The 27,278-nt window shown below is 35.5% G+C and overlaps 1 protein-coding gene across 2 annotated transcripts in view; it reads left to right on the top strand.

Annotated features, from left to right (window-relative positions):
* ZC2HC1A (zinc finger C2HC-type containing 1A) overlaps positions 1–20,112 on the top strand; it is a 34,246-nt gene extending 14,134 nt beyond the window's left edge. The window contains exons 3-10 of one of the 2 annotated variants that reach the window (XM_062570258.1): positions 203–319; positions 543–678; positions 4,253–4,401; positions 5,417–5,522; positions 6,390–6,498; positions 13,957–14,076; positions 18,445–18,552; positions 19,400–20,112. In XM_062570258.1, coding sequence (XP_062426242.1) covers positions 203–319; positions 543–678; positions 4,253–4,401; positions 5,417–5,522; positions 6,390–6,498; positions 13,957–14,076; positions 18,445–18,552; positions 19,400–19,586 — 1,032 coding nt within the window. In that variant the 3' untranslated portion in view covers positions 19,587–20,112. The remainder of the gene's footprint in view (positions 1–202; positions 320–542; positions 679–4,252; positions 4,402–5,416; positions 5,523–6,389; positions 6,499–13,956; positions 14,077–18,444; positions 18,553–19,399) is intronic. The other variant, XM_062570260.1, reaches the window with a different exon arrangement.
* Positions 20,113–27,278: the final 7,166 nt, after the last annotated feature.

Genomic DNA, 27,278 nt, shown 5'->3' with positions numbered 1-27,278 from the left:
GTGAAGTCTTTGTGATCATGTATGTTTCTGAATTCCTGTAGTTCTGTTCAAAAAGTAATAGTTGGTATAACTACCTGAGGAAAGCATTCCTATGGACCTCATTTGCTGACTGGCATTTCTGGAACGGGCGAAATAGAATTTAGTTTTGAAAAACAAATTATTAACATGCTATGTTCTTCTTGGTTAATTCTTCTGCCTGTAGAAAAAGCATGGACCCATTTGCCAAAAAACTTCTGCCAAGAAAAGGAAGACATTTGATTCCAGTCGTCAGAGAGCAGAAGGAACTGACATTCCCACAGTAAAACCTCTTAAGCCACGGGTAGGTAATAATTTACTCTCTATATATTTATATACATGTTTTCTGAACATTTTAGACAAAATATGCATTAATTACAGTAAGATTATTTTTTGCTGATAACTTGTGATAATTACATCAGCTAGAACCTGGAAGAAATGTAATTGTGTATTTGAAATAAGGCATGTTATTTATTGCAAAATAAGAGCTCCAAGCATACGAAGCTCTTTCTTTTTTGGCTCCTTAGCCAGAGCCCCCCAAAAAACCATCCAATTGGAGACGAAAGCACGAGGAATTTATAGCAACTATACGAGCAGCCAAAGGACTTAATCTTAAAGACGGTGGAAAGCTTCCTCCGCCACCTCCACCATCATATGACCCTGGTATGTAAAACAGTTAAGTTCTGTAGAGGTCTTTGTAACATAAATAATTTGTAAAAATTTGAATTGAGAAGGAATTTGTTTAAATACACTGTTCTTCAAGATTACTCTCTTGGTTATCCCTCTGCAGATGCTGGTTTGTGACTGTGGATCTGACTGACTAGCATCCTGTTTAGTTTTCAATGCCCATGACTGTTTTTAACACATCAAAAGATAGTGGTGGCCATCTTTCAGCTTTATTACCTCAGTGTAATCTGTAGGCTAAATAAACTGTTTCAACATCTGTCTGCAGCTGTGGATTTGCTCAAAAAGAGTAGACTATCTTTTTAATTGGCTGCCAGTTCTAGGAATCCATTATGTTGTAGGAATGGACATGTCTACTATTGTTTTTCAAACAACATTATGAAATGACATATGGAAATGACAATTGCAGTTACTTCCATTTCTTTCTGGATGCGTATTTCATTCCATATATACACTATGTGCAGTTAACTGCTTCAGGGTATATGTGATCCTTCCTCACATGGTGGGGATGCTTGTGTTTTGAGTATGTGTGGGACCTGGTATTTGTATTAACAAGGGAGTGATAGTCTTGAATGCCTTCATAAGGAAGGTTGGATAAAGTGTTGAAGCACTCTTATGTAATTGAGGAGAAAAGGAAATAAACTTTTCAGTAAACTGTGATATAACGTTAGCTTAGAGAACATAATTCCTCTTGCTATAAGAGCTAAATGATTTGATAAGCTCAGTGATTATGCTCGGAAAGATTGTGAACTTTACGTCTATTTTCCATTCTGCCTGTCTATTGCCAAGTGAAGATGCAAGTGTTCCCTACCTTGCTTCTCCACAGGAAATACGTTAGTCTCAGTAACAGGATTAGAATTGCTTGTTCATACTAAGAAGTGAAGGCTGTTATTCTGTATTCAGTACAGCATCTTGAAATGCTGTATAGCTTTTAAAGTAAATCCAAAAACTAATACTATGGATATGAAATATATGGCTTAATCATAGTTTATGTTAATTACCTAATTGTAGGATTAATTATAGGATTCAGTCAATAAACCAGCAGAATAGTTTCTGGATTACAAGCAGAAGGAGCCCAGAACTAAATCTGGCCTGCAAAAGCTAATAAAATGGTACTCCTTTTCTTTTAGTCTGCAGGAGACTGCAAATGAGTTTGAAGGTAAGAAAGACAGTAGCTGCTACCATCTTTCAGCCTACTTGAAGGAGGATAGGAGGTGAAGGAAAGAGAAGGGTATTGCCCCTTTGTTTCTCTTTCTTCCCTTTTCTACTTTTCCATCGGACTCTCACTGTCTGTGTTGTTCCCTGGTTTCCTCCTGCTGCAGCAAGATAAGACTCAAGTAAGGCTTGGAGCATGAAACTGGGAGTGAAGAGAATATGCTCTAATTGATCAGTGAACATCCCTCTCTTCCTCCAAATAGAACAAAAGAAAGAAATAGAGTAGGGGTAGCTACAACTGTTTCCTTTCTACTTTGACATATGAGGAAAAAAGAATTATACTGGATATCGTGGAGTACATGCATTCTCTCTCCTGCTCAGCTCTGTCTTTGATATGCCCACTTCTGACTAGCTGCTCATCTTTTTTTTAGCTTTTTTTTCTTTTTAGCTTTTAAAAACTAGTTCAGGAGTTCTGTATAAATATTTCCTATGTAATTCCGTGCTTTAAGTTCACAAATAAGCAATATTGAGGGTTCTTCTGTTTCCTCTTACACGTTTCCCTTGAAATAGAGGGTAATAGCCTGACAGTGTTGAGAAGACTCTTAAGTCTTGGAGGTGTATTTGTATACTTGGATGTGTATTTGTGTACTGCTGTTTTATTTGAATCGTTTGTATTATGGAAAGCTTTACATTCAATCCTAACAGCTCTTCTGGACAATACAAACAGTATTTCCAGATATCCAGGAGGCTGACTGGTGCTAAGCATTTTACAAATGTATAGTCTCTGATACTTAAAGAGCATATTCTAATCTTTTATAGTCTGATCCATTTACTTTAGTGAGTTTTGAAAGTCTTCTTTGGGAACTGAACTATGCCCTAGCTGAAGAAGTGGCCTTTCTTGTATCTAGGTGCTTCCATCATTGCTTAACTCATGTGTTTTGCACCCCCTCCAATCCCCCTCCCCCCCCCCCCGCTTTTCCTTCCCTCGCATATGGCCTGTCTTGTGACTTTTGCTGGTATTACTGCAGAGAAATTAAAGTTCTTTTCCATATGAGTTTCTGTCCCTTATGAAAAGTATGACAACGTTGGAGCCAATGTAATAATAATGTAATAATAATGTAATAATAATGTAATAATAATGTAATAATAATGTAATAATAATTCATTGTTATTGCCAGTAGAGATTCTCATGCTGTCACTTTTGTGAAGGATTCTTGTGTTTTTCCCAAGTGCTCTGTTCCTACTGTTTGTGTCATTAATAATGATTTGGAAACAATTATTTATTTAAAAAATTGTTCATTTGTTTTAAAGGATAGCTGTTTAAACCAAATCTGCTGCCTTTGGAGTAGTAATATGTAATCTCAATCTTCTAGACTATATAAAACATTAACTGTAATCTTAAAGGCAATGGCTGTCATATCTCTTCTTTAATATACCTAGGAACATACTAATTTAACCCACTATGCCAGTCATACTAACTTAATCCACTATGCCAATATCCATCTCTTCTGAAGTTGATGTTTGTATGGTTTTGAAAGCTAATCTGGGGAATTCAAAATCCATATCTCTAGACACTAAAACATCTATCTGAAACTGCAGTCCAAACATTTTTATTTTCCAAGAACAGTTTTTTAAGTTTTAAGTATGTTTTAAGTGGTATATTTCCAATTTACAGATCAAGGACCTTTAGTATTTTAAATATTAGCACAGAATTTCTATCTTCATTATTGTTATCTTAATAATAAGGGTAATAATAAGGGCATTTTCTACAAGTAGGAATGTCTGAAATGTAATTAAATTCATCATGAAAAAATAATATGGTCATAATGTATCCTATTTTTTATTGCTCTATAGAGATCTACTAATTTGATCTGATTTTCCCCTAATTCAGGCTTTTCTTATTCCATTTCTGATTTTATGTATTTGATTTTTAGATTATTACTTCCAGTGAAGATATATACCCATTTGCAGTGGGTATTTCTCATTTTTTTCAGAGTTTACAGAGCAAAATGAATTTGTCTTTGTTGTTGGAGTGGGAAAAGTTTTAATGCATTTTCATATCTTGAACAAGCTGAACTGCATTTGTGATTTTTGTTTAGCCTTTTCTCTTCTCACACCTGCCAGCTGAGTTCCTTGCCACACTGATCTAACTTTTTGGTTGTTTTCCCTGCTGAGTAGCATTTCTCAAGCTGCTTCTGGTATCAGTTAGGATATCTCTGATCCTCAGTCACTTTTTTGTTCTTACCTAGTAAATGAGAAACATGGCTTGTGTGCTGCATGTGGACAGTAAGATTTTCTCCACCAATCTATATTTCTCTTTCAGATTTAAGAGACCTTAATTTTCTCTGGCTTGCGTGTGATCTTTAAAACTTTCTAACGTTGGGCTTTGTTTTTTAAGATTACATTCAGTGTCCATATTGCCAGAGGAGATTTAATGAAAATGCAGCTGACAGACACATCAATTTCTGTAAGGAGCAAGCAGCACGTATTACTAATAAGGGGAAACTGGCTGCTGATACCAAAGGGAAACTTCCTACTCGAACACAGGTGAAATGCAATGTTTCTTAACTTTATTAAATAAGCTTGATTTTAAAAATATATTTTGTGTTGTCCTTAAATAGAATTAAATAATAACATTACCACATAGAATAGTTACGATAGACTGAAATTAGACATCATAAGCATGGAAGAAGTTTTTTCTTCCTAATGAGAGTTGGGGGAGAAGGTTCATAAATCAGATGGCAGCAGTTGCAAAGAAGAAAGCTAGTCATAAGTGTAATTTCAGAGATCTGTGAAAATGACAGATAAGAGTAGTGTAGCAGCAGGAAGTAGAGGTGGAGTATTTGTAAACAACTTGAATTTCTATTCAAGTCTTCAGAATCCACTTCAAGACCCTTTAACTGAATAAATAAAGGTACATGGCTATATGACAATTGACAGCATTATTTTGACTGATTAGAGGTTTAGATGAAATATATTAAGTTAGAGTTGCAGCAAAGTTGCAATGGAAGATTTCAGATGGAAAAAGGTTATGGTCAAGGAGGAGGCATGTTTTATTGTGGTATGTGGTATTGTGGGTTTTTTGGAAGCTGTGAAGAGTAAAGCAGACACAGGCACTTATGTTTCTTGAATTCTATTCTCAATCAGTGGTGGGACTGGTCCAGAGCTCACAGGTAAAATTAGTATTTCAGAGTATTAATGGTCTTGTCCTTAAGCATTCTTTTTAAAATTAATTGATAATGAGGTGGTAATGTTAAGCTCAGGAGACACTTACTGAAAAACATGAGAATAGCAGTAGAAAAGCGGGAAATGCACAACAAGATAATCTGTTTGGAAAAAGAAAGTTACCAAGTAAGGTTGGATAAACTTTCTTATTAATCTCTTTATATGCATGAGGAAACATGCTGGCAGAAACCATTTGATTGACCTCTGTATCAGAAACAAGTTAGCTAGTAACTGATTGCAGTCTGGTTTCCCATTCAGTGCCTTAGATAACTACCGATGGTGCTGTATAGATAGTTTGATTAAACTGCTTAAATTTCTGGGCTGTATTTTCTTACAGTACAAACCTGCTGCAGTTAAGAAGATGCCTTCTGCAGGATCAGCACAATCATCATCATCATCATCACGCTTACCACAACCAAGCAGTGTTAGCAAAACTGTTGTAGGTACGAAATGTATGTTCTTTCTAAATATTATGATTCAAGCTGTATAGTAAAGGTTGTATAATATTAATAACTGGAAGAATTTGTGCAAAGTTGCCCAGTGATTCAGACTGAAGAAATAAAAGCTTCATAGGAGATCAGGACTACATGAGTAGATGACTTATGGTTTTCATGATAGAGAAATTCAATAAAAAATTAGTCTGTAGTCTGAAAACAATCTGTAATTCTTCTAACTACATATATGATGACCATATGTTTTATTGTTGAAATTGATGTTCTTGTTTGCAAAAGATCATTTAAAGTGATGCTGGAAGAAACACAGATTGGTCCAAATTCAACAAGACTCTTAAGCACAGGATAGGACTGTCCTGTGTTATATATCAGGTTGATTTTTTTTTTCTGAATTGAAACTACAAAATCATTTGCAAAGTAATGCATAATTATATCTAATTCTGGTCTTTCACATCAGATCTTTCTATTGTTTAGTTTTGCAACTAATATTTGTATACTGAATATGATAATAAATTGATAAAAATATATAGGGAGGAAATGTGTATTAAAATTATGCAAACACTAGGCTTACTCTAATTGCAGATAACGGTAAGATTCTGTACAGGTTAGACTTCTTTCCTTTTTTCTTAAGAAATCATGTTCAAATTCTATTAGAATAGAATAGGACACTGTCTCAGTTGGGTATTTTCTATAGATTTTTAGAATAGTCTTTTCTTAATATCTTAATGTTTACTAATATCTTGACATTTCTCAAGCTTGTTTTGAATATTGTGATAAATAATTGTGCAAAGAATTGCATAATTCCAGTAGCAAAATCTTGTATTTTCTTGTATTTGCATACTTGCTTTTAACTGTAAGGTGCCTCTTCAAGCAAAGTGCTATCTTCGTCTGGGTCCAGTGGGAGCAAAATTCAGACATTATCACCAGCTCATAAAAATTCATTGGGAATGGTGAACCCACAAGCAGGGTAAGTCCTCACTTAATGTTGGCATTCATTCGTTATTTCACACTTACATTGTGCTAGTTTTAAAAGAAGTATCTGTGGGCTGTTTTCTTTTTGTGATTTTTCCACGAGCTTTAAAAGTGCAGTAGTTTGCTTATATAAATAAAGGTTGAATTCAATGAATGTAGCAGGGTTGAGTTTAAAGAATATCGGAATAGACAAAGATGCTTTTTTTTAAAAAAAAAGAGTGTTAAAATAACAGTAAAAGAAGATCCTGTGCTACATATTTTGCACTCTGTCTCTGCAACTACTTCTTTTTTTGTGTAGTCTGCTTTCTCACTCCCATTTGCCCACCACAGCCCCCTGCTGTTTAAGAGGAGAATGAAGCCTTTGCATAAGAGAAAAGGCAAAGATAAGTACATTATGTAGAAGGCAGTAATGGAAACAGAAGTAGGGAGGGAGGTAAAGTGGTAACATTATATACAGAAGTAGATTAAAAATACAGTATGCAGATGTGGCTGGAACCATATATACATATATATGTGTGTGTGTGTGTCTCTTTGGTAAAAGTGAAAAGACTTAAAAAAAAAAAATAGCGACATCTGACATCATTTCTTACATTCAATGGAAATAAAATGAGTTTAAGAGGCTTCTCAAACTGACCGGAGAACAACTGTGATAGGATTTTCCTTGTTTGCACAAAAAGTCAGACATCTTCCCTCCGTCTTGTCCCTCCTACTGCCCCAGGTTTAAAATGTAGAAGACACAATGCATGAATGAGCACAAGTAAAGCATTAGAAAACAGTGCATTACAACAGCAAGTAAAAGTGGTAGATTACTGGTGTTCAGTCAGGGTACTTGTATTCCTAAGACCATTTTTGATTTTCAGCATGGTATTTGGTAGGCACTGTCTCAAAGGAGAAATTTAAGGAAGGAGTTGAAACAAATAATGTATCTTTCCAGAAGTTTGAGGAGCACCAAGAAGTGCTGAAACAAAACACAAATAAAACAAGAACATGATTGCAGTTGTTATTGTTAGTGATTGAAGATGACTTCTTCCTGTAAAAATGAGTAGCAGATTATAAACAGATTGGAAGGAGGCTGTATAAAGTGAAGAAAAACAATTAAACGTTTGTGGGGAAGAAAAGGGACATGCTGAAGGAACTCATTGGTTCTGAGTTTATCACCTGGCAGGTTGTCTAAGAAGATTCTCTCCAGTGTCCCCATGGGCTTGGATCCCCAGGTTACTACTGTTCCTGAGCATCTATACTCCTACCATCAGCGGACTGTGCTCTGTGTACTGACTCTTTTTAAACTTCATTCTCCTTCCCTGCCCCCTTGTTTTCATCACCTTTATATCACCCATTCTCCCCCAACACACACACTGTCCTCCCAGATAACCAACCCCTACCTCTAATTATGTTTTCCTCATCAGTCCTGGTTTTGCTAATTCTGTATCCAAATTTGCTAAGTCATAGCTTTATGACTGACCTAGTTACCTAGGTATAGGGGCCTGACAGGGTTCTAGTCCCTAAAAGATCCCCCAAACTCCTCTTCAGTTATCTAGTTCACACTGATTATGTATGGCTTACCTTGCACACTTTTTAAGTCAAATCATTTGACTTGAGCCTTGCTACCTCTACCTAGCGCTAATTATGCAAGCACTTTCTTGTAAATAAACAATCTATGTACCAGAGCAACATGTTTTATTCGCACTATTGTCTTGTGTTCACACAGTATTCTGCCTTTCCTTATCCTCTTAATTACAAATTGTTGGCCTTGACACATTCTCTAGACAGTATCCTGGTTTCCTGTAGAGACCATGTCTGTATGGACCTAGTAGGAGCTCTTGCTCATGCAAGGATTGAGGGTTTTCTAAGATGGGAGAGCATTTTTATAGTCTGAAGTTGAAAGTCTGTTTTAGGGGAAGCAAAAGAGTTGGGAAGAGAGTGGAGGAGGTAAAGACTGATGTGAAATTGGTGATACAGCTGAAAGTTGTTGACAGAAGGAGCCCTTCTGTCTCTGATGTTAAAGAAAATATCATTCAAGGAGTAGGAAGGTAAGCTGAGAGCACAAAGGTTTCTCTTGGGGAAAGCAAGTAAGCTCCCTATGGAGGGAAAGAAGGAAATGGCTTGAAAAGCTGTCAAAAATAGCTGGGTAGTGGGACTGGGTTAAAGAAGCATTACAATTATTTATTTGAGAGATGACAGAATGGAAAGGGAGAAAATACATGTAGTAGAGAAGGCTAATTTGTTTATAGGACTTTTGGCAAATAAATTAGAGGAAACAAATGCCGAAGGAGATGCTTTTGTGCTAAGAGCCCTTGTGACAAGATGAAACAATGTATGTGGAGGAAAGAAAGGATGATGAGAACCAGCAAACTGAATAATGGCAATTAGAAGTTGCCACCTACTGTCATGCATGTAACTTTATGTGAATCAGTAATGGAGTCTTAACCCTTTCATTCATTTTGTAATGTGGTTTAGTAAAAGACAAGCTTAAGTAAGGGCAAACTTTCTAATGCTAGGAGTTCCCTGCACAGCCCTGGGGTATGGTGAAGACTAAATAAACAGAAGCCATGTGATCATCAGAACTCTGGAAGATGAATAGGAGAAATCCAGAGGCCACATGAAAGCCTTTGAATTTGGAAAAGAATGCTACTCTCCATGTTAGACAACAAAACAAAATGTAGCTGGAAATGGGAAAGGAAAAGACTTGCTATGCGGCCCTTTGTGGTGCAGTCCTTTGCTTTTCTTTGTCGTTATACTTCATTTGTGTTCCTGCTGCTTTCTTTTCCTGTGTCTTCTCTGCTGAACTGTAAAATCAGGTGAAAGGATTCCTGATCACTGTAGTGCTCCCAGACTTTAGAGAGAATTATGAAGTTAAGGATACGCTGCATTTGGTTGTGAGGCAATCGGAGACTGTGTTAATATTCCAGAAAATAAAATAAATCTGATGGATTGTGAGAATAAAGGAAAGGGGAATTTGTGTGGTTCAGGAAAATGCTATAAACTGAATGTGGGTGAAAGAACAGTATTTTTACCAGAAGCAGGGGGGATAGGGCTGGATAGGCCTAGCATCATTACAATTGAATAGCATAGGCAGAGAGGGGGAAAGTATGTGAAACCTTGATCAGTGCAGGAGGGAAATGGTGATACAGGGAAGAAAGAATAGGTGGAAATGCTGGTTGCACAAGAGGGCCAAGGGTAACAACACTGGGAAAAAGAGATAAATTCAAAGCAATGGAGAGAAGGAAGAAGATAGCTGAGATGCAGAGGTTGAAATAACACTTGCTCATGAGTGGCAAACAAGCCTGTCTGCAAACCCCAGTAAAACAAGTTTGCTGAGGTTGCTTAAAGGCATATTTCTGGCTCCAGCAAGGTATCAGAGCTGTCTGAGAAAGGCTTTTTCTAATTGATAAAGCTTCTAATCGTCATCTGCATGGATTTGTGATGGGCCATAAGCTTTGGTCATTTTTAAAAGACTTTTTTTTTTTTTTTTTTTTTTTTTTTTTTTTTTTTTTTTTTTTTTTGAATTTTACCAGGCTGTTTGCTCACTGGACTCATTGCCCTGTATTCTGTAATCCTCCATTTCTTCTGAATCTTTTACTTGACATAATCAAGTGAAAAAGCAGTAGTATCTGGAGAGATGTTTGCCCAGATGCTCTCTGCACATACATTGTATAACTGCAAATAGGTGCCTTCTGGTTAGCATAGTTTTTAGATAATGATCTCTGTTGAGAGGCAGTGAATGTTAGCTTTGCTCATTACCTCATTTAATTGCCTGAATAATTTCCATTCTTTTGAGAGGGTGGATATAGTGAGTGTGTTTCTGCCTGCAGTCCTCCTCGCGCCTCCAGTCTGAAGAATTTGTGTTCTCTTCTTTGCCAAAGTGTCCTTATAATTTTTTGCCAGTCGTATTAACCAGTCTTGTGCAGAAGACCATTTACTGCACTGCTTACCTAAGTGTTCAGCCTGAAACCTTGCAGTTCTTTCTTTTGGCTACTTTGCATACATTCCTGAGAACAAGTTCTGCAAAGTAAAATTAGAGCAAAGAGGTGTCAGAACACTTGCCATGTTGAAAAGTTGGATGCCTCAAATTGATCATCAGTAACAATTTTGGATTTAATGCACGTGGTCTCAGTAGTGGCGAAAAATGTAGAGAATTCTACAGAAATACGTACAAAATTGTATCAAGCGTTGAGAAGTTTTTTTTGTTTGTTTATTTTCACCAGTATTGAGGCTGGGAGGATTAAGTTGTTAGTGAACTGATTTACTAAGCACTGTTTTGTACGTGTGTTGTTTTAACGGAAGCCTTTCAAATGAAAAGTCAATGGATGACATTTTTGCTGGGGATGGGGAGTAAATATTTAAGAGACTGCACGCTTCTTTTGGCCTAGTTAAATTCCAGTTTGGCTGTCATGTTTGCTGTACAAAATGAACTCCTGCAGGGGTTATTCATTCCTTAAGACAAGCTGTAATTTCATATTTTTATGTGTAGTTAATATAAGTGAAATTTTCCATTTTTGCCTGGATTATGTGATCCCAGATTTAGCACAGAGAGAGTGAGGCTTAATACAATATAGTTATAACATACTATTTTAAGGATGAGTTATATGGATATTGGAGAGGGAGTAGTTTAACTAAACACTGCTTCTTTCCGTAGAATGGTACCTGCTCTCTGTGGTGTGTATACTAAGGGACAAGAAATCTTTCATTTCTTCACTGGCTAGTACAACAGCCAGAAGTGATTAAAATACACAGGAATGCAGTTCTCCTCTTGCTCTTTAGATGGCACTTTTGAACTGCTGTCTGACGCTATTGTGGAAGTGAATGCTGACTGGTGAAGCTATTAGGCCTGATTTAAAGGTGAATGCTAAAATGTCTTAGAGCTGTTGAAGCTCCATAAAGGAAAACTCTGTAACTACATTTTATCTTACACTTGAATATCGTCTGATAATAAAAAAATACATTTTATATGAATGGAAGTGTAGTCAGTTGAACTCCATTATTTTTTAATAATTTTTACTGGGGAGCAAGACAGGAGAAACAGCAAAGCAAAAATACTAGTGAGATAGCTTATGTCAATGATACTGTGGAATGCCAGGTTAGCATTAGTGAGACATATTCTGCACATGCAAATTGGGATCTGTCAGCTGAACTCTGCTATATAATTTTTTTCCTGCCTCCAAATATAAATATTAATGAAAGTATAGCATAATGGTGTCACTACTGAATTCAAGCAAAGAAGCAAATGAGGATGCAGAGGTAGAGTGTGACTTTGCATCGTAGTGCATTGATGTTGAAGAATGGAGAAATGGAAAATAATTCTGCATAAACTGTAGTCAGGCTTATATTTTGATAATGAATCATATTAAGATTCTAAGTCTGATAAATCTTTTGTAGAAGATACAGTGCTAAACATAGTACTCCTATTACTTGTGTGCAGGAGAGGGAGTTCTAAGAAGCTGCCAGAACTAACTAAAGGTCCTCATGAGAAAAAAAGAGTAGGCTCGCCTTATCCTAAGGCTAAGCAAACAGGCAAACTCCACCACCAAACTGTACTTTCAATAGCAGAAGTTAATATGCACAGACTGATTTCTTGTTTCTACTTATTTCATCTAGGAAATGATTTTTGAAACCCTAATAAAAAATATATATGTGGTATTTCTTAATATGGCAAGTGAACCCTTAGTAATTACTTTAACATTTTATTCTTGAGATAGTTTGTATGATTTAAGGTTAAATTCATCAAGGGTGTGTCTCCTGGGAATCACTCACCTGGTACTATGTCTTATAGCTGAAATGCAACATGAATGAATGCACACCTAACCAGCACCAGTAAACTTTAAATTACAGCTATATATTTCCCAAACAGCAAGCCTATATTTTTAGCCTTTAATAATACTCTCTTCAAAACCATTCATTTCCTTTCATTAAGACTGTAACTTGCAGAACTTTGTTTAGTGAAAATAAAAAAATTGTCTTTGTCCGTTTTGCATTTCAGAGCATTCTTGTGATTGTGGTTTTATTTATTAATGCATGAAAGAACTGAGTCATCTTGGAATTTTTAAGTACGGAGGAATACCTCACTTGTTTTTTGGCAGTATCATGACTACTGCTAGGATATTATCTTCTGTATGCTACACTCTAGGTGCCCAGAGTTCAAGTATTATGTTGATAAATTGGTGAAGGTTCAGGAGGAACTAAAAAACATCTAGTAGGTTGGAATATGTGTCTTGCAGTGTCAAAGACCTTAGTTTTGCTCCTCAACCTTTGGGAAATATGTAGAGAGTATGTATTTGGTCAGATGGGAATTGATCAAGCATTTCTGTGTTAATTAGTTCGAACTAGAATATCTTTTTGGGAGGAAGTTGTGGGACTTGCCTTATAGCCTGCATTATTTGGGGGCTAAATTGTTAGACCAGATTTTCAGTGCTTCCTTCTGGCTTTATCATATGTGAATATCACTTAACATTGTTAGGTTTTTTTTTTTTTTTTTTTTTTTTTTCCCTCCATTATATGAAGATTTTCTTTGATGCTTTACAGATGTAACGAGAATTGCAAGGTTCATACTAGAAGCTTTCCCAAAACTGCTCATGTTGCAAAATGTATAGGTTCTGTGCCTTTTAAAATGATGGAATTGTAGAAATAGTATTGAAAGAACTATAATACAGATTTCTGTTTCATTCTTAATCTGGGAGTTGAAATACAGTTGGCTTTTTGCAAGTTTTTACTGTATCGTTGGAGATGATAAAAATATGAAGCTTTACCAAAACGTCTAAATTTTTCTGCTGTAAACTGTGACTTCTCAGAAGATACAGCTTTCCTTATGGGGAAGTGGGGTGTGTCTTTTTTTTTTTTTTTTTTTTGTCCCCCCCCCCCCCCCCCCCGCCTTTTGTTTCCCCTTCCCCCCCTGCCCTTGATATTCTGTATTCTGCCAGGACTTGGTGACTTGGTTAGGAATTGTCATATATTGTATTAAAAGGAGTATCGCTTGTGTGCATGTAGTGCTATTTATTCTGAGTGTTTTTTGATATTTAAACAAAGTTGTTGTTCTTTCAGGCTTTCCTCTGTCCTTTTCTCACCTCCATAAGAGAACAGAGAATACAAGACATGTTACTTTATCTGGGCACTATGCTTAGCCCTAAAATAAAGAAAAAGGAAAATTTTTCCTTCTTGCTAATAGTGAACTTAAGGTGGCTTTTACTTGTATCTTCATTACTTCCTAACATCTTAATAAAAAATATTGGAAGCATAATCCAAATACAGGTCTATTAAATGCTCCTTGTGAGAAAGTAGAATGCTTTTGTTTGCTGAAATATTAAAATTTATGTTTTCTTTTTTTCTTTCTCTTTTCCCCCAAGTAAATGGGATTTCTAATACAAATATTTTAACTGACTACTTGTTTAATTTTGGGGGGGATAACTGAAATACCAATCTAGCAATCTCCTTATGAGTACCCCTTTATATATTTTAATAGTAAGATGGACAAGTTAGGCCCACCACTGCGAACTGGAAGAGATGTGCAAAGGTTATATGACACTGATACAAAAACAGACAGTACCGTCAAAAGACCAAATGAGTTGTTGCCTATTAAGAAGTAAGTATTACAAATCAGTGTGGTTTATCTGTTTTTCAGAAATGTTCCTCAAAAGCATTGGAATAATAAAATGTGATTTTGACACACATCTGCTGCCTAGTATGTCTTCAATATAAAATGTTGTGGGAGAAGAGACTGTAATATAAGTAATATAAGTATCTGTTTCATTTTAAATAAACTTCTTCTGATAGTAGGTTAGGAAACATGATGAAAAGATGCAATGAAAACCATTTTCAGGATTGGTTTCTTCTGTCACTGATTCTGGATTAAGAATAATGAACTTCTGTTTCTCTAAACCTGAGATAAAACTGAAGTAAGCATTGATAAAACTAAAGTAAGCATTTAAGAATACAGAAGTGTCTTACGGGCATGGTTATGTTTTATGACAAAGTAATTTTTTGGGTCTCTTTAAGTCAAATATTTATCTTCTATAAGACAGCTGTAATGAACCAAGAATGTATACTAGGCAGGTTTTATAACAAGGAATATCAACCTTTATTAAGTCCCAACTGATCTCATTTAAGGAAAAAGGGTTTTGAATATTTAGCAAGCTTAAAATAAAGGCTTCTTTGAGAAGAAAAGGTATTCCAGCCTTTTAAAAGGGAAATAGGTATTATATTGTAGTTAACACTAATTTGGAGGAAGCTCAATTTAAACTGACTAGTTCTTCATACATAATACTTTTGCAATATGCTTTAAAGAGGAGTTAATAATAAATCATGTGGCCTATATATGGAATGTAGTAATTTAAGTAGTAGAAATGTGTCTAAATCTCATAATGCTGTTTTAGTGTTACAATCAAAGCTGACGTATTTTTGAGATAACACCAAAATATTTGGACCTGAGTTCCTATTTTAAGAAGCAAAGGGATTTAAAAAATCACTATTTTTAGAGATACAGATTTTTCTGTTTTCCTTTGCATATTTGTTTAGAGCTGTGAATGGTGAGTATTCCTCGAAATTAAGTCAATTTCATTTTATAACAGATTCCTAAGGTGTTGAAAATTGATCTAATGGGTTACTAAATATACTTAAAGTATGTCTCTTCTTTTATGCAGTCCTTAGACATAGCACTCTGACCAGATTTTTATTCTTGAGAGGAGTTCTTTTAAAGTATGGACACTTATTCCACTCTTTTACTTCACTGTTTTCAGTTATACTTATTAAAATGCCCACTAGAATCATGGCTTAAGTCTGTCATCTTATACCAGGTTATTATATGCCAAATGTCTTGTAATTAGCCCCTGGCCATTGTTACATTCAGCCTTGCAACATGAACAGTTACAATGGCAGACGTTCCTGGACTTCAGTTGGTTTGCCATTAGTCATAAAGAACATGTTTGATTTAGCTCAATGATAAGTAGAAAAGGACAAGCTTGTCTTACAAATTTCTTTCAGGTTTTCGTTTGAGAAGTGGTGTGCTAGTTGGACTGGAATACAACTCAAGCTGTTTAGGAAAAGAGGTCCCCTTCAGTCTTGGCTCTTTTGAAACTGAGGAAGTCAGAATGCTAAATATCTTTGAAGCTGTGTCTTAGCTTTAAGAATTAAAGATACAGCCTCATCTACTTCATTAATATTTCACATTATACAACTTAGAATTAGGGTTTAGATATATTTACTTGAAAAATAGAACTAGACAAGTAGATGGGAGTGACAGAGGCAGGACAGATTGGATGAGATCAAGCTGTAGTGATGGAAATGGAGATAATCAAGGATGTGTAGGCTTATTGGAAGACAGCTTTCTCCAGAGATCAAGTTTCAAGTTGAAGATGCAATTTCAAGATTTCTGTCCATCAACTAGACATGAAATTTGCTGCTAATCTTGTATCTAGATCGTGTTTTATATCAGACTGATAGTAGACTAAGGTTTTTGCTGGATTTTCAAAAAGCTGATAAAAAATGCAGAAATTATACACAAAACTACTTCAAAACTAAGATATCATTTCAGATCTCTAATAAATTGTTTTAATTGCTCACAGAACTGTGGTTCAGTCGGACAGGATAGGCAGTGCACTTTCAATGTGACTTTTCAATTTTTTTTTCTCACATTCAGTTTGTGGCCCATATACGTTATTGGACACCATTCAAATCATGTTCTTAAATCATGTTCAAAAATTATTTTTTTTTTTGAGGGGGGGTGGAATTTCTTTAGTATGTATCTAATATCAGGTGACTTTTTTCAGAATACCCAGTGGAATGAGGGTATATTAGTACGCATATTTTAGAGATATAAAAGTACAGGAAACAGTAGTAGACACTTCTTACTTTTTAAGATATCTAATACTATGTTCAAAATCTGTTAATTCAGTGTATATCCTTTGCAGATTTCAGTTTAAGAAATTATTGCTATCAGCTTTGAAGAAGAGATGAGTCAGTCTAAAGTTGAGAATCCAGAAAAAAAGTGGGATTCATTAATGCATTTTAACAGTTTGGTTTAAATTGTTTGGAATTGTCTAAATAGATATTGGGGCACAATTCTATTCTTCGCCTCATTGTTCAACAGTCCCTGATCCATGAGATTCACTGTTTCTGTATCTGTAGTTGTCTTAGTCTTTATTTGCTTTCCTAGCTTCCATAACAAGTAACAGTCCAGTATTTTTTTCTTCACTATTAGATCTAATGAATTTTACTTATTTTGCTGAATTTTACACTTATCCTTAGTGTAAAATATGATGGAGGAAAAAATACCTGATAATACTGGATAGTGTATTTAGAGTCAGTACTGTCCTGCGTGCTTGTAACAGCTTTTTTTTTTTTACGTCATATTTAGAAAAATCTATCTTGGAATTCTGTAGCTACTGGAAGACTGATGTTAAATGGGTTTGAATTGTGTTTATAACATGAAATGCTTTTGAGTCTGTACAATTTTAATAAAATTGTCTTTAGACTCTACTTGATAGCTAGGTGAGAGAGCTGACATCTTGCCACGTTACAGAACCTTTGAGCATTGGAGCCATTGCCAATTTACTTTTTATAGGCAGATGCCATTCCTGTTGGAATTTGAGTGCTGGAATTATATGTAATTTCATGTAGCTTCACCTTAAATTTGAGTTCCTCATTGCACTGTTTTGTGCTTAATTATTTGGTCACTTTTCCATTGAAGTGTTCAAGTAATTCGTTGTAAATGGATGGCACTGAAAATCCCTCCTTAGCCTTTGCTGGTAACATGGGGAAAGATGTACTTTTTGTAAAAACACTGTATAAAATTCAAAAGATACTGTGTTGTTCCTGCCTTGTTTTAGTGTTGCATTTGAAATTACTGAAGCTGAATGTATTTCCTTATATACTTTTGAAACCCAGGACAAAGTTTTTCATAATTCAAAAAGGGCAGTTGGTTCATCTGAGTTTTTCTTCTTGACTGGGCTCTGTGTGGATAAAATGTTTTGAACAGTTTGGTTTAACTTTTTTCATGTCTGTGAGCCAGTCCCATACTTCAACACTAGTGTGTATGTGAAACTTAATGGGAACAGTAAGATGATACTGGTGTGTCATGCATATGACAATATAGTCACTGAAGTCTAGCAAAAGAAGAAAAAAACTTGGTATATGGTAATTCTCTTGAGCAATACAGAAAAGCTTTATCTTTAGTCCCTGATAATAAAAGGATGTCCCTTCCCACATCTTTTCTTAATGCTGCTCAGACTTTCAGGGGATTCTGATGCTCTCATCAGAGCAACTAGTGAGATTTTTTATTGATGATCAGGATGTGCTGTTCATTGTATACTAGCTTCTCATAAAACCCTCTTGAGAGAGTAGCTTTCACAACTATGTGGTCATACTACTGAAGCCATCTATAAGAACGTTGTGGTAAGCCTTAATGTTTATGCATAGCAGAAGACTAAGCATCATCTGAGATATACCCACGCTAACTAAAGTGTGTGGCTAAGAAGAAAAAGTCATATGACTAACTTCATATGAGCAGCAGAAGGCTGTGAGTGTTGTATCATTTCTAAATTATTTTTGCACTATTGAGGCCTGCTGTTAGCTGCTTTTATTTCTCTGAAAGCCCTGCCAGTCTATAAAGCAACTTGTAGTCTGTCAAGTAAGATGTGCAAACATTCTAAACAATCAATAGGATGGGCTCTACATGTGTCTTGGTGTGATAGCAAATGAAATGCATAAAGGGGAAGGGAAATGCTAGGCCTTTTAGCTTGTGTCATTATAAGATTTAAGTACTCGTATTCAATCCAAGTCATATTAGTTCATCACAAAGCTCTCCTGTCTCCTATTGGTAGGAAATAAAGTATATTACTTATACAGTGAATTGATGTGTAGATTGTTGAACTTATCTCTTTTAAATAATTTGTAAATGTGTTCTTTTATATACTCCTGTATGTGTATAATTCACCAAATATCTGCTCTGTTTTAGAGGCACAACGAAAACACGGACATCAACACCTCCTAGTGTGACAAGAGCCATGAGCACTGGTGCTTTAACAAACAAAAGAAAAACTAGTAATTCAGAAAGTTATTCAAGGTAGCTTTTAATTTTGTGATTTTTTTATCAGTAATAAAAACTTCATTTAAGGAGAGTATTCTTACAAAAAAAGTTGGAGAAAATACTATTCTCTACAGTTAATGGATAACTTATGTTCCCTATTATTTGGCATATTTAAAATACTCGGAATGTATTTTGTACGTTTACCATCCTAACAAAACATCATTTTCATCAGCCATGCCAGATACGCACAAATAGCATTAGAAATGTCAAATGCTTCTTAGAAGTTCTTGAGAAAATGGGTGAATGGATCTTTCAAATAGGAAGTGATGGGGGGGGTTTTAGAAGATTTTTTTTGTTGTTTTTTGTTTCTTTTTTAAGACAGTGGTTTGGAAGCTGAGAGAATGCTGAGTAGGTGTAGTTCTGCGGTTATGAATCCTAAAGAAGTTACCAAAGGGCCTAGCATTCTGGCTTTGCAAACATTGTTAGTTGAAGTCAAGTGAAACTTGCTTGTTCAACTCAGAAAATTGTCTGGTGTCTGCCCTTTTAAAGGGTAGGGGAAGAAAAATATAGTGCAAAGTAAGTAGTTTTCTTATGCTGAAAAACTAAGTTTTAAGTTTTGAAACTAGTTAGTATAACTAGTGACTCAAATATTTGATCCTGCTCCTGAAATTTTGGAATTCTCTTCGTTTTCTTAAAGGGAAAGATGGTATCTGGAGATAGGTAGAGAAATTGGGGAGAAGTAATAACGTATGCTACTGTAAATAAATAGGAAGTATGAACATGAAACTGTAGATAACAATAGTAATTCACTATAAGGATTAACTTAATTTTGCATTAAGTTCACTGTAACTCAGTTCAAAGTGTTTTATCTGGTGATTTTCAGGTCTGATGGTAAAACTGGGTATGATAGTGGAGACTACCCATCCTCAGTCAATGGAGGAAGTTCAAAGAGCAGCGAAGGAAATTCACCTGTACACTTATCAAAATTCTGTCATGAATGTGGAACAAGATATCCGGTGGAATGGGCAAAATTTTGCTGCGAGTGTGGAATTCGAAGAATGGTTATGTGAACACATTCTGAAAAGCAAAAAGAAAATGAGAACCCAGGAGTGTCTACTACATACCACTGCATGGAAAGCTAGAGCACTTCTTCCAGTTAGAGTTCATGCTGTAAACATACTGAGACATCATATTGTAATTTTTCAAGTGCAATCTTCTGGTTACGTAGTAATTTATATATAAATATACTGTATATAAAAATAACAGGTACCTAAAGCTGTGCCATTCAAGGAAATACTCTTTAATCTCTGCTGGAAATATTTTAAATTAAGGTAGAAATATACTAAGTAACTTAGGAGAAATGTGGGGGTTTTTTGTTTGTTTGTTTGTTTTCTTATGTAACCCTGTTAGATTTAAATCATCTGTGTGGTGCCTCACCCATAGGAAACTAGCCATGAAGAACTTGGGCTTTGGGAGTGTCTCTTGGAAGGAATTTTCTTCTTATGTGACAATAACTTGTGAAGTAACTGGCTAAGTCCTACATGAAAACAACATGAGCAACTCATTATAAATTCCTGATTAAATGAATTGAAAAGATTGGATCCGTCTGATCTCTTTAACAATAGTATCCTAATTGGACTTTCTAATTTTTCTCTGGGTTTTCTTAATGAATCAAATAAAGAAATAAACTGTCCAAAAATCTATTTAAGTAAAGGAAAAAAATAGGATTTTTGTATGTAGCTTTCCACATTCTGTTTTTGAATAGGAACCCATTTGTATTTTATGTGTTTATAAGGAGAAATATGTTATCCTCATTTTAATAAGCTCCTTTGGTTCAGAAACACTTGTCTTTCTCCTCCCATGCTCCACTATGACTGATGATACCCAAAATCAGCTTGCTTGGTGTCTTGAAAGGTTTTCAAAGGTCCTGCCCTTTTTATCTTCCCTAATTTCTTGAAGGAAAGACAAAACATATACGTATCCTACCTATAATGTTGAACTTTTATTTTAAAAACAGCCTTCTTGATTTATCCAATACAAAAAGAGCTCCATAAAAATGTATTAGTACAGTAGAATTTGATATAAGTAGTCACTTTTTTTTATTCCTGTGTGAACAGCACAGCTTATGTACGAGTGAGTAGCGGAGTCACTGTGCTCCATGTGTTTATATGTTAATACCTAGCATACTTTCTTGCTGTCCTATATATTCTTGGGCTCTGAATAGTAGCCGCTTGAAGTCAGTAACAAATCTAGCATTAATCCATTGGGAAAAAGGATCAGGCCTTGTAAATTTTTTTTGTTGTTTTGATATATTATGTCACTATAAAATATTCACAAGCTGAATCACTTAACTTGTATCTGAATGCAGTAATTTATTTTTTTTGTATGATTTTTTTATTTTAAGTAATAAGACCATCTTAGTTATGCATGGAAGAACAATCTGAAAGAAGTTAATTGTGCCTTCCTCACAATAAATGTACTTTCTTTGTCAAAAACAGTTACTCTTAGCTCACAAACACCATTAGTATGAATTTATATAATTTTTATGAAACTCATACTTCGTAGCTTTTGCAATATGTACTGTGATATTGCATCCTAGTAGTATGATTGTGGGTAACAATCACAAATTTTGAAAATAAAACAATGGGGCCAATTACAAAGAAAGTATGATTGAAGAAAACCATCTCCAAAGCTGATACAAATCTTGGAGAATGTTTTAAGAGCCTCTTCACATTATGCTTTCACATTATGGGCCATAAACTATTGATATTTTAGAATTAGTCCAATAATTTGGTGTTGTCTTACAGTTTTTATAGGAAGTTATTTCTAGAAATTATCCTTCTATTCAGTGTAGTCATGTTCTGTCATAATTGCATAAACTAACTACTGACTATGATAGGAGGGATAACTTGATGATAGATAACCTTACAAATTTTAGCCAATTAAGTTCTAGGATCTGTATTTTGGCATATTCACATCTATACTTGAAAATTTGAAATTTTGTGTCCTTTGCATAAGGAAATATATTCCAGGTGTATAAAGTGTGTGTGTGTGTGGGGGGGGGGGTGTTCTCTTTTTTTTAATTCCATGAATGAGGTAAATAGATTGGTAAATGGGAAAATAAGGGGAAAAAATGATAGTGTCTCCTTTGAATTGCAAGTGGCAGGTTTCCCAGTTTTATGGTTGCTTTATGTGGATTGATTGGACTTTTTTGAATTGTATGTGTAACTCTGTGCTTCCAAGGCAACAGTTAGTAAATTACTCAAGTGACACATCATTTACACTGTTTACACAGCTGATGATTTATAGCAGGAACTAACAATGGCTTAATCTGAAGTGAAAGAAGAGTTTTAGAAGGGAGTTTTGAACTTTTAAATTTGGCTTTTCAGTAAGGTCTATTGAAACAAAAAACAACTGTTGATAGAGTAATATTTAATAATGTGCATGTGTTTGAATCTACAATAAAGATAAGTAGACAATGAAATATAATGGACCATGCAGTTTATTACTGCAGAGTGAGACTATTAGAGGCCTAGTGTATTTCCACTTTATCAACTGTTTTGGCACTGAATTACAGGTTTCTAAAGTACTTGGTGTTACTGACATAGACTGTATTATAGAAGTTACCAGCACATACTGCTGTATTTCCATGTAAATGTTTATTAGCAAACAGTAGCAAAATTGATTTCAGAATGCCCTTGCAGAACTGCATATGAACAACATTTATTTTAATATTTAAGGAAAAACAAATTGGTAAGGAGGATGAGTGAGGATTCTGAATTAAAGTCTTTAGATACTTTTCGCATGTCAGAAAATTTCTGAATTTAATTTATTAACAAAATCTAGGTACATCTGTGTCCTCGTGCCCTAACCCTTCCTCCTGCCTTTATGCCTTGGTTTTCATGGGAGGGGAAAAACATGGATACATGTGCTGAAAATAATTTTCCAGGATGTCCCAGAATCACAATTTCTATAATTGTGAGGATAAAACCCTTGGGTGAACCTGGTGTATGTGCAGTGGTAAATTTATACATAACCAGTGTCATTCTCTGGATGTGCTGTTGACTTGAGAAATGTTTATGTTAAAAACCTAAATTCCCTAAATTTAATGTGTAAAGTTAGGATGACATGACTACTTCATTTAACACTTGCCTTTCCAGTTGTGTGTATATGTAGTGTGTGCATACATGTTTATTTTATGAGAACTCTTAACAAATACGAAAAATAAAGCTTCACTGAAGAGTTAATACAAGACAGGACCAAATGCTACTGGAGGATTATGTAGCCCCAAACAGCTGACTAATACAGTTGATAAATATTTGAATGTAATTTGTTGATGTGATTATTCAAATGTTACCCGTTTCAATGTATGACTCTATAACAGACTTACTGTCTGCTATTACAGTTTCCTAATGTACTTGCTATGGCTCTTTGGGGAGGAAAAAAGAAAAGAGGGGCGGAGGGAAGTCATTAGTAGAAGCCTTTTCTTTCTTGCTCTTACAGGATATTGCTGGGGTCCTATGGAAGGGTGTTCTCACTCCTGGTCTGAATTCCTTGTGAATGTCTTACACGTATAGCGTGTGTCTATGTGCTAGAAAGGAGTGCAGCAGCATTGGAAACGTAGTGAAGTGCAGTGTAGTGTCAAAATACACCTGCTTCAATCTTGAATGCCACATAGCATAAGCCCTAATCTTTATATGGCGTTTCTCTTGCACAGAGAAATATTTATGCACAATACTCATTGCAGTTTCTGAAACTACCTGGTGTATCCCTACAATATACAGCAAGTGTAGTTACACCCTCAATCGTACTACTCTGGGAAAATGAGAATGAGGTGCTTTACCACCTTCTCAGCTCATACCTAAAAAGGACTTGGAGAGCCATTAACCTTCCACAGGTGGACGCGGGAAGCTCAGTCCGGCTGAGCTCTTGGGCAGGAAGGAGATGTGCCGGTGGCTGGAGCTCTCCATGGTGCTTTGATGCAGAACCTGCGCTCACAGCGCAGTGGCTGCATGAGCTCTTCTGCACAGGTTGCAAGCAGCAAGGAGCACAGAGTAGTAACTTCAAAGAATATTTTAAAACCTGAGCCAGTACTTGAACATCATGGAAATCCTCAGTCGCCTGGGTGGAGTTTGTTCCTAATTTGACTGCAGTCATTTAAGTGCTGATGAGCAAGGCATGTCACAGCACACATTGATGTAGGCTGTGTAATTAGTCTGTTAGTGTAGAATGAAATGGCGTTGTCCACATACTACAAAGTTCTCGAGAAGTGCTAGTTATCCATCACATTGATTATAACAAGAACAAAATTGTTACAAGTTTTAATAAAACTTTGCTGACAAAATTGTGTTTTTAAGAGCACTATTTGCAACTATTTAATATTTCCAGTTTTACTAAGCTATAAATAGTTCTCTGGGCTGTGTGAGAAGGTGGAATTTTCATTTGATGACGTTTTAATCTTAAAACTAAAATAGTTTTTTTTTTTTTTTTTTTTTTTTTAAACCTTTAAAGATGTACAGCTTATTTGTGGTGATTTTGTTGTGTGTTTTTTTTTCCCCAACCTGATGAGTGAGGTTTAAGTATTGAGTCACCTAATTCTGTTGCTGTAAATAGCTAAGAAATTTCTACCTAACGCTATGTTCAGCAGTTCTTTCTAATATATAAAATATAAGGGATTACTCTTTCATATTAATGTATTTTTTACTTTTTTTTTTTTCCAAAATAATGCTTCTTCTGGAGGTTTCGACTTAGTCCTATTTCATGTTGCCAGAAGATAGCCTATTTAGATTTTAATTTAAATACTAATGTTTCTTCTTTACAAAAGTAATTAATATGAACATCAGTTTTCTCCAATGAAAACAGTAATTTTTGAGTCTACAAATCAAATAGTTTGATACAATTGAATATTGAATTTAAGTTCAAAAACATGATTCATAATTTACTATTCTATATTTATATTTGCATTTCTGGCAGGAGAGTGGAGGGATTTGGCCCTTATTCTGTAAAGTGCTGAATATTCAACAACTCTTGTAATACTTATCTTAAATGACTGCTCTAACTCTCCCACTGCTCATTCTCCATGTGATACCTAGTATGCATTTTCATAAGCAAAAAAGTCAGTTTATTTATTGATATTCCATGTTTTTGTATGAATTGTTCATTCATTTATTTGAGGTGATTAAATCTGTCAGCGTTTGTTACATTTGCTTTGCACTTCAATCCATTGAATATTTGTGTTTGTGACCATCCAGTGCTTTTTTTTTTTTTTTTTTTTTTTTCCTCCCCGAATTGCTGGTTTTCCTTGCATGTTATTGGATATATTAAGTTTATTTTAAAGTGTTGGTTGTGTTTTAATTCATAAATGTAAATCATTATTTAATGCTACTTGCCATTTATTAACAATAAAGTGAATATGCCTATAAAACTTTTTGTAGTGCATACATCTTTGTAGTCAAACATGGATTTGTGTTAAATTAAATACCCTAGGGATAGGTAATATCATTCAACCTTACAAATAACGTGAAGTCCAAAGTCTGAAGGAAATCAGACCTAACATGAGGACTATCTAGTGTTTTCTCCTAGTATTTGGGAGGCAACTGCTTAGTTATGTTTTCAAAGGATAATTGTTTTCATTTTTTTTATTGACTTGAAAATGTGAACTGGGTTTCTCAGTCACCTTGAAAAATGCTCTGTACCAAATACTTAAATTAGTATGATCTGCTCATAAAAACTTAATCTCTGTATTTCTTCTTCCTGACTCTATGGAAAGTTTAGGTTTTATCAAGCTTATCATTGTGATAACCTGTAGTTAAATCGTTCCTTAATAAGGCTGCTAAGATAGAATAGGCAACCTGAACTTGATCTGCGTCTGTTCTTTCTGCTTCTGGAAGTTAGAGCACTGGTTTCTTGGTGAGATGATGAACCACTAATGTGCTCGTGTCAGGAAAAAAAGCAGAAGTTACATTTTTTCCTGTAAAATTCACTCGTGAGCAGAAATTGCAATAAGGGGTCAGGGTTTTTTTTGTTGTTTGTTTTTTGTTTTGTTTTGTTTTTTTAATTCTGAGTCGAGATTGGTTCCTCTTTTCTTTCCTCTTTGTAGGAGAAAGTTCCTCCTGGTGGCTCTTTTGTTTACTCCACCACACCCGCTTCTGAGAAAATCACATTTTCCCTTTATTCTAGATGACATTCATCTGTGTGCCAAGAGACTGCAAAATCTTGTCACTACTGAGATACAGCCCCCATGCTGGACTCTTGCCATGCTGGCTTCCTCTTTATTCTGGTTTGCCATGAATCATTCCAGTAGCTGCTGAATGAACCCTCTTGCTATCTGCAACCCGCCCTTCCAAGCCACCATCTCTTTTGCTCAGCACAAAGCCGAAGAGATAGAACTGGAAGCAAATGTAAAACCAGCCATGAACAGCAGTTACTCCTGCATTTTTAACTAAAGAACTGCAGCTGTAATACGCCTACTTGATGGTGTAAAGTGAGATTTGAATCTTTTCTTCCAGTTACCTGTCTTGATCTAACTACTTAAACACCAGAAATTCTCATTATAAACAGCACAGCACCAAACTCCTCCTTACTGTTTGAAATTATTCAAAGTGCAACATTAACTTACTCACGGGTTAATCATCACTTCTTGCTTAATTCCCCTTGTCCCTTGCAACAGCAGTGCTAAAATTCTTGTTACTATATTAAGTACCCTTCTTGTCTTCCCTTGCCACTTTCCTGTAAGTTTAATGCATTTCTAAACCCCAGGTTTGACCTACTCATGGTCCTTCTTTGTACTATCCTAATTTTAAAAGAAATTTGCTCGACCCAGAGATGCTGCTTTTTTCACTCCTTAATCTAGACTTTGTGGAAGGGAAGTAGGAGTGGTTCCCTGCAAGGTTCTCATTCCTTAGCCCATTTCCTGCAAAGAAGATTATTTTTGTCATGTTCGTACTTTCAGGAAGGCTATACACGGTTCTCAAATGGAAGGAAAGAAATGAAAGCAAAAGTCACTGTGTTCAGTGTTTAGCCTTTGTACCTAAGTGGGAATTCAGGAATCCTGGCAGTAAGAATCAGGCAGACAGGATATTTATTAAGGAAGCATTAAAAAAACACGATTCAGTAATCTCTGAATTTAAATTTCAGCTCTGGATCTTAGCTTGGCTTTTGTGCAGGATAGGCCAAAAACTGCCGGATTTACCTTAGATTTCAGTTGTGAGCTGCTGTGTAAGTCATCTAAATTGACTTTGTGATTTCAGTTTTATAGCAGCTAATATTGCACCTTTGTGTTTTTCTGTTCATCCTTGCTGACCTTTTCTTACCAAGTAATAATGCTCAATAGGAAATAGATCTTGCCTTTCAAGTGTTCCTAAGTTTCCCAAAAAAGCAATTGTTCTTCAGTGTCAAGGACAAATTTAGCCTGCAGCAATGTGAGACTTCTTTCAGTAGAAAGGACTTCTAGAGAAGCCAGTGCAAGAGTCATCGTAGTTTCTTTCCTGCACAGTGATACTGGGAAATCTGTCTCCTTTTCTTTTTTCTTTTCTTCCCCTCGTCGCCCCCGTCACTGTTTGGAGTTAAAATTGCAATGACTTCTTACATCAGGAGATAAAGAGAAAATGTGAAGGTCTCAATCACAGTTTTACAAAGACACTGCTCCTAGCCCAACAGGTCTTTTCACCATGAATAGATAGTGAGGGGGAGGGTATTCCAGGAAAGCATCACTCTGTCTTGCTTTTGACCTCTTTCCTCAGCATCAGGAGGAGGGTACACTG

This window comes from Rhea pennata, chromosome 2, assembly GCF_028389875.1.
Source record: "Rhea pennata isolate bPtePen1 chromosome 2, bPtePen1.pri, whole genome shotgun sequence".
NCBI lineage: Eukaryota > Metazoa > Chordata > Aves > Rheiformes > Rheidae > Rhea > Rhea pennata.
This window is presented reverse-complemented; position numbering and strand designations above follow the sequence as displayed.